The sequence below is a fragment of the Hypoxylon fragiforme genome (genome assembly GCF_022984875.1).
Source record: "Hypoxylon fragiforme strain CBS 206.31 chromosome Unknown GGS25scaffold_7, whole genome shotgun sequence".
NCBI lineage: Eukaryota > Fungi > Ascomycota > Sordariomycetes > Xylariales > Hypoxylaceae > Hypoxylon > Hypoxylon fragiforme.
In genome coordinates, this window is record NW_026054762.1 from 1,397,377 (window position 1) to 1,409,041 (window position 11,665).

Consider the following 11,665-nt stretch of genomic DNA (forward strand, 5'->3'; position numbering starts at 1 on the left):
GAAAAAAGGGGTTCTATGCTCAACCTCAACTCAACTCAACTTTCTACTCATCTGAACATCCGACATTATGGATATACATGGGATTTAATCTTACCCTCGGCTGTCACGTCGCAACCACAAAGTATCCTACAATCCCCTGGACCTCCTCCCCAGCCTACCTAATCAAATAGCTTCAGAGTTGCTTTCTCATGCGCGAATCTCCCGATCCGGTAGTCCGATGGGGTCTCTTTCGACAGAATACATAATCTACGGTGGTCATATCCATATGGATTTATCAACTCTTAGATAAAAGGGGGCAAGATGGCATGCAAAAGCGAACTATCTCCCCTCTTCGGACGCGTCAACTGATGAATGGCCTCTCCTGCAAAAGTTATTTGAGGCCCGAAGGAGGACACCTTATAGCTGTCACGTAGGTTAGACCTCCCCTTTTTTCCTTTTCTTTTTTTCCCACTTTCACATTCATTCCCTCATACCAATCTTCGCAAGGTCCGCTATCCTGATCAACCCTCTCCTCACAAGCATACACACGCTCGCTCTCATTTCTGTTATACACCGAGTGTCTATACTTAATTTCTTCTCTTATTCCTACCTCATCCATAGACAGACTATCTTAATAGGCCATCATGAAGACCTTCGTGTTCCGAATCGCGTTCTGGGCTGCCGCCGCCGTCGCCACGGTAAATGCAGACGATTCCACGACGAGCTCGGTGGCCTGCGCCGCCCAAAACATCCTCGACACCTGTCTCGCGACCACAGAAAGCTATGTCAGCCTCTGCGCGACCACCGACTATATGTGTCTCTGTGACAAATACGTGGCGATTATGACGTACGAAAAATAGCCCCTATATATCCTATAGCCCTCTAACAAAATCATATCTGCCTAAATCGCTAACCCCTTATATCTGTCTTACAGCTGTTTCAACAACTGCCCCAACGACAGCCGAGGCCCGAGCTACCAACAACAGAAGGATCTCTACTGGTGAGTATAATAACAATAACCATATCTACATATCTCATTATGCCTACCTGCCAGCCTACCTGAACATTACAACAAGCGACTAACCCACCCCCCTTTTTGAAAAACAAAAGCATGAACGCAAGTTTATACGCCACCACCTCGGGCAACCGCACCGTTAGCCGCAGCTACACGCCGTCCACGTCCTCGGCGACCACGACGACGTCCTCCGACGCCTCCGCCAAGTCCGGCGACGCGACCACCGGTGAGAGCAGCGCGGGTCCCGAACAGACTAAGAGCGGTAATGGCGCCGAAGACCAGCGCGTTGGCAATGCCGGCGGTATGGTTGCTGCTCTTGCTGGTCTGATTGCCGCGCTTCTATAGGTGTAGCGGACGTGGATGATGGATTGTGGGAAGCAAGTACGCTGCTTTTGTGGATGTGGACGGAGCTTTATCATTATTTTTACTCAAAGACAAAATGCCTGCTCATGGTGAGGCATCAATCCAAAAAGGGGATGAGATGTTCCGATACATACCCACACACATCCACGAATATGTCCAGCACTTCGTTTCCGTTTCCGTTCTTTCAATTTGCGTCTTTAGTTTCGGTTCGGGTTTGGGGTTCGGATATTCTTGCGCTTAGGCATATGCATACATACACACACACATACCTACCTACTACCTACCTACTATCTTGAAAAGTCATCTACCTACCTACCCTAGTATCTACTTAATACCTACTTCCTCAGGTACTCGGCTTTTAAACACATGACCTATGTACGTCCTGTCCTTTGTAATGTCTAATTCACACAAAAAAGGGTTTCTACATCTATCTGAGTACCCAGAATATCGATTGTAAACGAGTGAGCAAATCTTGCAATATGTACATACTACCTATGTTTGAGACGACGATTAAGTAGGTAGGTACCAAAAGGGGTTGTATAAATCACGAGATACATATGTATATTCTTCTCCGTTTAAAAAAGGGGCTAGTTAGCTACCAACTTTCCCCCTTTTCTCCTTCCCCTACCAACCCATCCCTAATCTCCCCAAACACCGCAACCCCCTTCCTCCCCAGCGCCGTCCCCACCCCCACCGCCACGGCCCCCACGCTACGCATCCGCCGGTACCCAGCAGCGTCGCCCACGCCACCGACGCCAATAATCTGCACGTGCCGCGTCTTCTCGCTCGCGTCCAGCCTCCGCCGCAGGGACGCGACGTTCCCCAGAGCCAAGGGGTGCAGCGGCGGGCCGGCCATGCCGCCAAGGCCGTGCGTGGAGCTTGGTAGCTTCGGTGGATTATTGCTACCCTTTTCTCCTCCCTCAGTGGTGGTGGTAACCATATCCTCCAACACCAGACACGAGCCCAGCGTATTCGTCGCCGTGACAAAGCTCACGGGGCACACCTCGCCCTCGGGCGTCGCCGTCGCCGCGGCCGCGCGCAGCAGCGCCTCGATCACCACGTCGAACTGCGCGGGCGTCGTGTACGGCGGGGTTTTGATGCCCCAGGGGATTCTTTTTCTTTTCGCTTCCGCCGACGCCGCCTCCGACAGCTTCTCCAGGTACGCGCTGAGCGCGCGGGCGTCGTAGGCGGGCGGCGGCGCGCCGGGGATGTTGGGGCAGCTGAGGTTGACCTCGAGCGCGAGAGGGTTGGCGACCCGGTGAGCGAGCTGCGCGACGAGCGAGTAGGCTTGCGCTGTGGCGTCGGGGGTTCCTGTCACGGAGACGATGAAGAGTTTTTTGTCGGTCTTGTCCGAGGTTGAGGTGGTGGTGGTGGTGGTGGTGGTGGACAGCGTCTCGATGAACTCGAGATAGGTGGCTAGCGGCAGCGGGCTGTAGCCCATGTTGTTCAGGCTCGCGGCGTCGTCGTTGCCGTGACTGTTGCTGCTCCCGTCGGGGGTGAAGAAGGTGTACTGTCCCGAGATTCATTCATTCATTCATTAGAACCAGTGCTTGATTTGCGGCCACACCACACACCCACACACACACACACCTACCTACATACTCCCCTACAGCGTAGGTTTGATCACATCCAAGTATATAAGTAGGATAGAGGTTTCACCTTACCTGATGAACAGCATCATCATGCGGGAACCCCTCCAGCGTCGCCGTGCGCGTGGTCACGGCGCCCGTGTCCTCGCACTCGAGCAAGGCCTTCAGATCCTCGAGCGTCGTCGCCCACGGGTTCGCCGAGTTGAGCAGCGGCGGGTCGATGTGGAGGGCCGGCGGCAACGGCTGCGGCTGCTGCTGCGGCTCCATTGGTGGTGATATGTATAGGTAGGTAGGTAGGTATCAAAATCAATCCGACTAACCTAGGTACCTAGTAGATTATAGATGCATGTGAATGAATAGATCAATAAGTAGGTACCTAACCTAATTATAAATAAACGTAATTCGCCCCCTTTTATATATACCTAGGTAACCTTAGGTATGTATGTATGTAGGTAGGTAGGTAGGTAGGTAGGTTAGGTAGTTCACCTCGATAGCTTCTTAAAGGTTTGTATGCCCAAGCTTTACATACCTCGGCATTCAATACTTACCTAGGTAGCTACCTACAGTAGTGCGGGATACTAAGATATATAAATATCCAGTTTACCCATATAGATTAGGAGCACCTTCCTAACCTACTGAGGTACGTAGCTATGACAGTGGCGTCCCAGAAGCTCATGTCACCTTTTCATCGTATGACAGTAGCGGGGTACAAGTTATATGCCTGCCTAGGTACCTAGAAGGGACGATAAGATAAGCCATTCTTTGCCTACCCCCTTTTGATATCGTATACTTCGATTTATAACATGCTACCAGGCACAACTTATACGTGACCTTGGAATGCATGTATGATATAGTATTTGTCAAGATACCTATTTGCTCTGGAGCATCTTGCGTTTGTTGTGGACTAGGTCAAGTCTAGGTATATTAGACAGCTTCTCTGTGTCCTTATCTGAAGTCTGCCAACATGACTATCATCTCAGCTCTCTATATCTCCCGGCTCGTTCCTTCGAGTCGCATCCGAGGCAGAATTCCATAATAGCATTCAATAAACGCCAAACAAGACACCCCTTTCCCCGTGGTCCCATTGACAAAATAAGAGGCGATCAAAACTTTACGTAGTTGAGTATCATGACCAAACTGCGCCAAATTCAAACGTCAGCCCCCGCGGCGACTACCGGTGCTCATAAGAGTAATCTTCTGTTTTTGCTTTTTCTTCTTCTTGCCGCCCAAAGCTCCCGGCTTATTGCTCGGCCCACCGCCATTGTCGTCGAGACCAAACGCCTCCATCTCAGCAGCGATGAAAACCTCTTCTTCGTTTACCCATCCATCGTTCACTTCGCGCTCTAGTACGGGAGCCAACTCGGGGGATACTGGGATCACGGGAGTTCCCCAAACAGTCTTTGATGTCGATGGACTAGTCGATAAATCTGAAAGGTGGTTAAACCCTGGTCGAGGATTTGGCGGGCTCGTGCCTTCAACGGCACCAAGCGGCTGGAAGTCCTCCGAGTTCATCGAAGGGGTCTGCTCGAATTTATCTTCGTTCGTCTGATCAAAGTGTCGTCTGGCGCTACGTCCGATAGCTGACGCTTCCATACGTTCAGCTTGTAGTCTTTCACGTTCTTCCTGTGCTGCCTTATCCCGGTGTAACTTGCGCCGGCGCTCCAAATCTCCCGAGTATTGCTCGAGCGTATCTGCAGGAACTATATCTGTCCAATCGCACTCCAGGAAGCTTATAACACAACCCTGGGGAAGGTGTCCCAGATATTTGGCCCGCTTCCTCTGTGCGTCGTCCACAACGTGACCAGTAGAGATATGCTCGACTCGAGGGAGCAGGGTAGAAGGAAAGTTGGAAAAATCGCCAAACTTGGTTTTCAGAATACGTATATCTAGGGGTGATAGATATAGGTGCGGAGGTGCCGTATAGAAATGGAACTTTGGACTCGCCGGTTGCTTCGCCTTCAAGGAGCTGGTTGGTAGTGGTAGCGTAGCCTCTTCTTTGCTTTGCTGTTCATGGACCTTATCCTTCGCCATATTGATAGCTCTGATAGCCCGCAGCGTCCAATCTCCCTCCTCTGCTCCAAACTGAAACTCGTCTTCCTCTGCTTGATGTCGTAATTCGTTAATCTCTTTGTCGTACTGCTCCACTACGTAGTCGTTCGTCCCTTTCATCACTCTAGCATAATCCATAACATTTGCTGCGAAATGCCATGGGACGTCCTCACCCGCATTGACGGCATCCTGCCATCCTTCGTTGGGTAGGGCTAATGTAGAGTTTGTGTCGCGCATCATCAGCCTCAATACTACGTCTTCTCCTGGTCTCGGCAGGGGATTCTCCTGACCGGCATAAAAGCGCACTGGCTTAACTTCGGAGAGTCGGAACGAGTCTTCGCATATGGGGCACTTCTTCCAGCGAGCTTCTTTTCGTGTGCTTGGTTCATCGTCATTCGTTGAGTTCATAAATCGCAGGAGGCAGGGCAAGCAGAATATGTGACCGCAGCGTGCCATGCGAGGAGCCACAGGGTCGGATAAACAAATGGGGCATGAGGTGCTTTGCGATTCGGTAGAGGCTATGATTTGAAGGATATCGGACCATTCGAAATACTTGTCAGCGTCTCCGGCTTGGGAAGAGTAGTCTCCTGTTGGCGACACCACGAAGCGATAATTGGCATGAACAAATCTTTATCAAAACATCATTAGTCAATAAACCCCAGCTTGGATCATTCATTCCACGGAATCAACGCACCTAGCCTTGTCAGCTGCGTGGTATCCGGAGCCAGGGCCCCATGTAGGATGTCGGCGATTCGATCTTTGGTAGCCAAGAGTGTGGCGCGTTGGGACTGAGTAGTCCAAAAGGTGGGTGATAGAGGTCTGGCCTCGACGGCTCGAGGCGTTTCTTACAGCTCGCTGTTTCGATAGTTCAGTTATTTGTCTAGTCTCATTAAGCTCCTCGAGACCTGGTGTCGGCTTACAAGCTCTGCCATCGCATCATCCCGATCCGGATTTCCGGGTTCTTTCAATGGTCTTCGCTGATTCCGGTGCTGCTTCCTAGACCCCTGTCCTTTTCTCGGGGTTGTGTTCGGGAACAATGGACTCGACAGCGCCGAACGGCGAGAATTCGACTCGAAGCTTGGGGCGGGTACCGAGATAGGTTGGGAGCTTAGAGTAAAAGGCAGGGGGGAAGATAGGGATTTGCCTCCCGGATTAGATGGGCCAGAGCTCATGATGTTTATTGAGGTCACTCTCGTTTCGTTAATGGGCAGGATTGCAAACGTGAAAGTTCGACGTCCAGAGACGTCATAAACGTTTGTGTCACCAGCGCCGAATATAAGAAGGGAAAAGATGCTAAGAAATGGGTACGATTCAATGTTTAATTGCCAAATGATGGGTTGTGATCAGGTAATTCCTAAAGTTAAATGGATTAGCTAGCCTGAGGTTGTCGGCCGAGTAACAACTTGGACAACAACTTGGATAACAACTTCAACGTTCGAGGGGTCCAGGACTGGACGGACCCCGGAGGTTTAAGGAAGAAGGAAAGATTAGATTGAAGAGTCACACGGCGGGGCGGGACCTGCTCACAATGCACCGATGTAGGTTACATCAATTACACAATGTATGGTTATTTAATGGGTATGTAGGTGCATATGCATATAACAGGGTTATGTCTATAGTGGAAACCTCGGAACATTCAAGTGCATGTCATTAACGATGGATTTGCAACATGTAGTTAATAAGCAACAACACATTGAAAGGTGCGAAAAGGGGCCAACTTTTGTATACTACTAGGTCCTAAGCTAGGTGCGAAAGAGAGAATTGCTTCCAAAGACTACTACTTGTCTATTAAGCCATTTTTCAACGTCCGCCTGATACTGCCAACCAGTCTCAGCTTCAGAAGACAAATCAATCCTGCATTTCCAACCCTGCCTCCTACGTCTCAGAGTCTCAGAGTCTCAGAGTCTCAGAGTCTCACAACCATCATTAGACCTTCCTTTTGCCTTATCATCATCATTTTCCCCCATCAATAACCTTCCCCTATCCCTTTGGCCATCCTGCATTATCATCAAGCACAGACCGTCGAGACGTAACTCATTAATCTTGCAGAGCAAGCACCAACAACACCTACCCAAGGTAGATTACATCCTTGGGTACCCGGCGAAGAAACGCAGGAAGAGGTAGGAAAACACATGGCCTCCAACTTAAGCGCAATTCATCAGAATACACCTAGAACCACTAGCAGAGCCGAATTGAGTCGCAAAATGAAAAAGAACATAAAAGGTCAACCACTTGTACCGTCCCAAGCAACATCATCTCCTTTCACAACCCCAGAGGCTAGACTTTCTTCGTAGGTTGGTGGGATCGGGGAATGCCGTGCAAAATGAGTATTATGTACATAAAATGCCTTGACCGGGGAACATCGTTTCATTGGCATCAGCCGTAGTGAGTTGACGCGAAATGGGGAATCATAAAGCTCGGAAGAAAGAAAGAAAGAGAAAAGAACCGGACAATGGTGCCCATTTTAAGAACCAATGCGAGTAACAAGTATCTAGCTCTTATTGCCAGTTAGCTTGCTTCTCACTTTGCCAAGCATAGCACTGAGCCTGTTCTTCTTCTTCTTCTCTGTTGGCGAGGCACCGTTCGTCGCCTTCGTGCTTAAGTCCGAGGCAACAGCGTCGGATGGCGTGCCCGAAGCTGACTGAGTAGGCTTAACTTCGATAGGTTTAGGTTCAGCCTCGACCACCTTGGCGGGTTCCGAAGCTCCGTTTGTCGCGGTCGAGTCGGCGGCTGGTGGGATTTGGATCGCGGAAGGCTCGCCAGTGGCACCAGTGGCCTCGGTCAACTTGTCCTTCAGCTCGGTAGTTTTGCTCTTTGACGCCTCGTTATCGGCTTCCACGGGCTTGACCTCGTTCAACAGTTCAGCTTCGACAGCCTTCTTCTCTTCAACTGCTTCCGTGTTTGCTGCAGCCTCTGGCGCCTTGCCAGCTGCAGCGATAGACTCCTTGACTTCAGTAGGCACCTCAGGAGAAACTTCCTCGCGGGTTTCCTCTTTTACTGTGCCTCCAATCGCTTCCTGAACTGACTCTGGAAGCTGCTCCTTGACTGACTCGGGCAAGCTTGCCGCTGCTTCAACGGTAGAAGCCTGCGCAGTCGTGGCGGCTTCGGTAGCCTTCTCCACGGCAAGATCCTTAGCGGCGACTGCACCCGCAAGCGCAGCACCACCAACTGCCGTAACTGCAGCAATAACAGAGGCAGCAGCCTCGCCGGGAGTAACGGCTTTCTCCGTCTTCTCAGTGCCTTCACCCGCAGTACCTTCGGAAGTGGAGGGTGCTTCTTTCACCTTCTGAAGAAGCTCGGTCTCGACGGCGGCCTTCTCCCTTACTTCCTCGGGAACACCGCTAGCCTCGGGCTCAAAGTGTGCCTTCTCCTGGCTTTCCTTCACGACCTCGGGCACCTCGACCTTGGTCTCGATAGGTGCGCTAGCCGCCAAAGCAGCAGTTGTGGATTCCGGTGCAGCAGAGGACAAGATAACGGGTGCGTCGCCTGAGATTACGGTCCGGTTAGTGTGTACTTTTTCTTACTATGCGAAACAAACATAAAGTAAAGCTTACCTGGAAGGGTGTCGCTCTTCTCGTACGACTCGGGATCTAGCTTAACTTGGCTCGTGGTGCTCTCGGCAGCGAGACCCTCGGGGATCTTCTCACCCGGCGCAAGTGTGATTGGGTTGAGAGCGCCGGGAGCAGCTGGCAAAGGGTTCACTTTAAATTCGCCAGCCTTGTCGAGTTCCGTGGCGGGCGTCTCAGGAAATGCGCCTGGCAACTCCTCATCCTTCTTCTCCAAGGGGACATTTGCGGCCAAGGCAGCAGTGGTAGAGTCGGGGGTAACAGAGCTCATGATTGCGGTAGTTGCAGGTGCTTCAGTAATGATACGGTCGGGAGTTAGGATGTTGTTCTCGTTGCTACTCTCGTCGATTTCTTTTGGTGCGGTGTGATCGGTGACCCAATTACCATCGACAACAAACTGTAAGCGAAGGGTGAATGGTTAGCTACAAGGATGAAATATATCAAGGTAGGACGGGGCTAAAACGGGGTTTCGCGGGGTGTTCCAGATTCAATGGGAAGAGCGGGGGGGTTGGAAGGGAGAAGAAGATTAAGAGAGTTGCCGAGGAGGTTGGATGTCAACGTTGTGGTGGTCAAGCATTGAAGAATCTGTCTGGCTAATGCAAGCTGCCGCAAGACCCGAAGTAATGTAGACAGACTAAAGCCCTAGAAGGTACGAGAAGAGTACGAGGGTACCAAGGCTGCCTTGGTCTTGCTCTGGTCTTGCTTTGGTCCTGTGGTGACTAAAAATGGCTTGCGGCGGCTTTTGCGATGCGTCAGGGACAGGGCTCTTTCCAACCAGCAAACAAAGACCAGTCAGGGCATGACAGGTCAGGTTCAGGATCATCTTCAGAGGTCAGGTTCAGTTCAGGTCCGGTCTGGTCAGATATGACAGTGTCCAGGTCCACCAATGCACGTCGCCTGTTCATGCACTTGCACCCCTTCGGAAGTATTTTAGGGCTTGAAGCAGTTATGGCCGTTATATTTTCTGTGTAGTCCAGATCTTGGTGCAAGTCTTGGTGTGAGATCTTTGCCCAAGTTGAACATAGCAAACGAATGCCTGTAATCCCTCAGACTCCAATGTCACTCCCTAACTCCATCTAGACCCTATAGAGTAGGTACCAGACAGGGAGTGGACTAAGGTTAGGCGAAATCTGTGATAGTAGTATGTTACCCCCGAAGCAATTGACCTATTAGCATCACAGCCCACACCGCTTCGGAGGATCTGTGGTTCGCCCCGCGCGTCATAACGCAAAAGGTCGGGCAGTTCACGGAGTTATGTTTTGCATTCGGGGGAGGCACAGGTGACCAACGCTTTGAGACAGCATCAGCACCGAGGCCGATGCTGTTCATAAATAGGCCCGTGTAACTAAAAGTAGCAGAATGCATGGACACACATCCTGTAGGCATCAAACATTGTGCGAGGTTGACCATACCTACATATATATCCGTGGATGTATACCTAGGTATGTAGTATCGATTCCAAAGGTTCCTAACTTCATCAAGGATCCATAATTCCAAGTTGGAAGAGAGAACGCCTTGCGCTCTGCCGGGCCGACAACCGATCCGAACCATGTGGCACTCAGATAGAATCAAAGACCCTTGGAAGAAAGAAGGGAAAGTTTGGGGATAGGCAAGGCTGATGAATGGGCAAGCATAGTTAATGCGACAAGGGAATCAAATCAATGCTGGAACGAACCTTATAGTAGATCTTGCTGGAGGCATCTGGTAGGGTCACCGCCTTCTCGAAGTGGTTGCCAACCTTCTCAAGCTTCTCCGTCTTCTTCCAGTCGTCGAAGGTGCCAGTCACATAGACCTCGGAGGCAGGGTGGTCCCTATTGTTAGAAAGAAAAATACAGGGTTAGCGAAGCTCTACATGATTGCCGATTTGATGTCATTTGAGTGAGCGGGTGAGTGCAAAGCAAATGCGATCCGGTGGCAGCGACAGCATGACAAGGTGAAGGTAGGTAGAGGTGATGGCGATAACTGTCGGCGGGCAATCTGCAACAGACAAGAGTTTGCCAAGTTTCATATGCTCATTTGTTTACTTACCACTTGAACACAAAAGTTCCCATTGTCAATGACGTTAAAGAATTCACTGTAGGGTTAGGTTCGATGAAGAGGGTGGGATGGATAAATGAATTAAGTGGGAAGAATACTTGAAGTACTCGAGGATTTGAAGGCAGGAAGCAGAAATTCTGCTATCTCGGACGCTTCGCAAAGAGATTAGAAAAGAAAAGTAGAAGCGGCAGCAGCGTACCACCTACAGCGACCGGCAAGCTCCAGCCAGGTACATTGTATGTATGTATCAGTGATCAGTGTGCAATTATTTGCTAGCTCGCAAGCTTACAGTGGCTCCGGTGGCTGTAGGTGATTGTTAGCGTTGCCTAATTCAGTTAGTCTGACTCTGATACCATCATTGATGGTAAGTCCGATCTATCGATCGCTTGGGCCCCACTCTTAACTCACCGCATATCGTTTGGTCGTTCGCATTGATAGCGTCAACGTACCCGATACGTTCATATTGCGTTATTATCACGGGCCCTGGTAGCATCCTAGCAGCTGCCTAGTAATACCAAACTGTCACTTTTACATCTGTTTTTAAGGACGTTAACAGTAGTAAATATGTACCTATACATAGTACGTTACTTTATTAATATCATATATCATAATATGTGCACATATCCATATTTTCATCTACCGGATTCTGTGTGAATTCAATGTTCAAACGAACTTGAATGAACGTGGCATGTGGTATATCAAATTCTTGATCATCTGAAGACAGAAAAAAATAAAATGTACAAATGTACCAAAGTACCTAATGAGCTGCAGCATCCAGATGTCTTTGTTTCCGCATCCGGAACTAAACTGTTTAGTCCCAAGTTTCAATTCCACTGGGCACAATCCATTCGTCAATTCAGCCTCTCCAATTTACCACGTAAGATTTGGTACAAGAACTTGCAGCAGAAGTGTCCAGTTCACGGATCCGCCCAAATCACATGTGAACCAGGAGAATAAAGCACGTAATATTATCAATTGGCTATTTACGTTGTTATCTACATATCAAAAAAAGATCACGACTTCTTCACCCAAGTCAACTGACAGCGGTGAAACAAAGAAATGAATGA

The 11,665-nt window shown here is 49.9% G+C and overlaps 4 protein-coding genes across 4 annotated transcripts; 1 reads left to right on the forward strand and 3 right to left on the reverse strand.

The window, feature by feature from the left end:
- The first annotated feature begins 299 nt into the window (after positions 1-299).
- Positions 300-1,411, forward strand: GGS25DRAFT_368592 (uncharacterized protein). The gene is made up of 4 exons (XM_049258166.1): positions 300-413; positions 601-826; positions 914-979; positions 1,090-1,411. Exons 2-4 carry the CDS (start codon positions 624-626, stop codon positions 1,337-1,339), a joined length of 519 nt encoding a protein of 172 aa, XP_049114657.1. The 5' UTR covers positions 300-413; positions 601-623; the 3' UTR covers positions 1,340-1,411.
- Positions 1,412-1,753: 342 nt separating this feature from the next.
- Positions 1,754-3,415, reverse strand: GGS25DRAFT_533187 (dihydroorotate dehydrogenase). The gene is made up of 2 exons (XM_049265653.1): positions 3,022-3,415; positions 1,754-2,867 (listed from the first exon to the last, which is right to left on the reverse strand). The coding sequence occupies exons 1-2, from the start codon at positions 3,211-3,213 to the stop codon at positions 1,953-1,955; spliced, it is 1,107 nt and encodes a 368-aa protein (XP_049114658.1). The 5' UTR covers positions 3,214-3,415; the 3' UTR covers positions 1,754-1,952.
- Positions 3,353-6,524, reverse strand: GGS25DRAFT_499068 (uncharacterized protein). Its single transcript, XM_049261744.1, has 3 exons — positions 5,916-6,524; positions 5,690-5,850; positions 3,353-5,623 (listed from the first exon to the last, which is right to left on the reverse strand). Exons 1-3 carry the CDS (start codon positions 6,165-6,167, stop codon positions 4,102-4,104), a joined length of 1,935 nt encoding a protein of 644 aa, XP_049114659.1. The 5' UTR covers positions 6,168-6,524; the 3' UTR covers positions 3,353-4,101.
- Positions 6,525-7,486: 962 nt separating this feature from the next.
- On the reverse strand, positions 7,487-11,091 carry GGS25DRAFT_523667 (carbohydrate-binding module family 48 protein; the record flags this gene model as incomplete). The annotated part of the gene is made up of 5 exons (XM_049264470.1): positions 7,487-8,481; positions 8,550-8,958; positions 10,237-10,372; positions 10,888-10,924; positions 11,007-11,091. 5 exons carry the CDS (start codon positions 11,089-11,091, stop codon positions 7,487-7,489), a joined length of 1,662 nt encoding a protein of 553 aa, XP_049114660.1.
- Between the last annotated feature and the right edge of the window lie 574 nt (positions 11,092-11,665).

Excerpts from the sequence above, each read along its gene's own strand:
- GGS25DRAFT_533187 (XM_049265653.1), bottom strand. The coding sequence starts at position 3,213 with ATGGAGCCGCAGCAGCAGCCGCAGCCGTTGCCGCCGGCCCTCCACATC. Across the intron at positions 2,868-3,021 it reads ATGATGATGCTGTTCATCAG|TACACCTTCTTCACCCCCGA; the intron begins GTAAGGTGAAAC and ends ATCTCGGGACAG.
- GGS25DRAFT_499068 (XM_049261744.1), bottom strand. The coding sequence starts at position 6,167 with ATGAGCTCTGGCCCATCTAATCCGGGAGGCAAATCCCTATCTTCCCCC. Across the intron at positions 5,851-5,915 it reads ATGATGCGATGGCAGAGCTT|CGAGCTGTAAGAAACGCCTC; the intron begins GTAAGCCGACAC and ends CTATCGAAACAG. Across the intron at positions 5,624-5,689 it reads CACGCAGCTGACAAGGCTAG|ATTTGTTCATGCCAATTATC; the intron begins GTGCGTTGATTC and ends GTTTTGATAAAG.
- GGS25DRAFT_368592 (XM_049258166.1), top strand. The coding sequence starts at position 624 with ATGAAGACCTTCGTGTTCCGAATCGCGTTCTGGGCTGCCGCCGCCGTC. Across the intron at positions 827-913 it reads AAATACGTGGCGATTATGAC|CTGTTTCAACAACTGCCCCA; the intron begins GTACGAAAAATA and ends TCTGTCTTACAG. Across the intron at positions 980-1,089 it reads CAACAGAAGGATCTCTACTG|CATGAACGCAAGTTTATACG; the intron begins GTGAGTATAATA and ends GAAAAACAAAAG.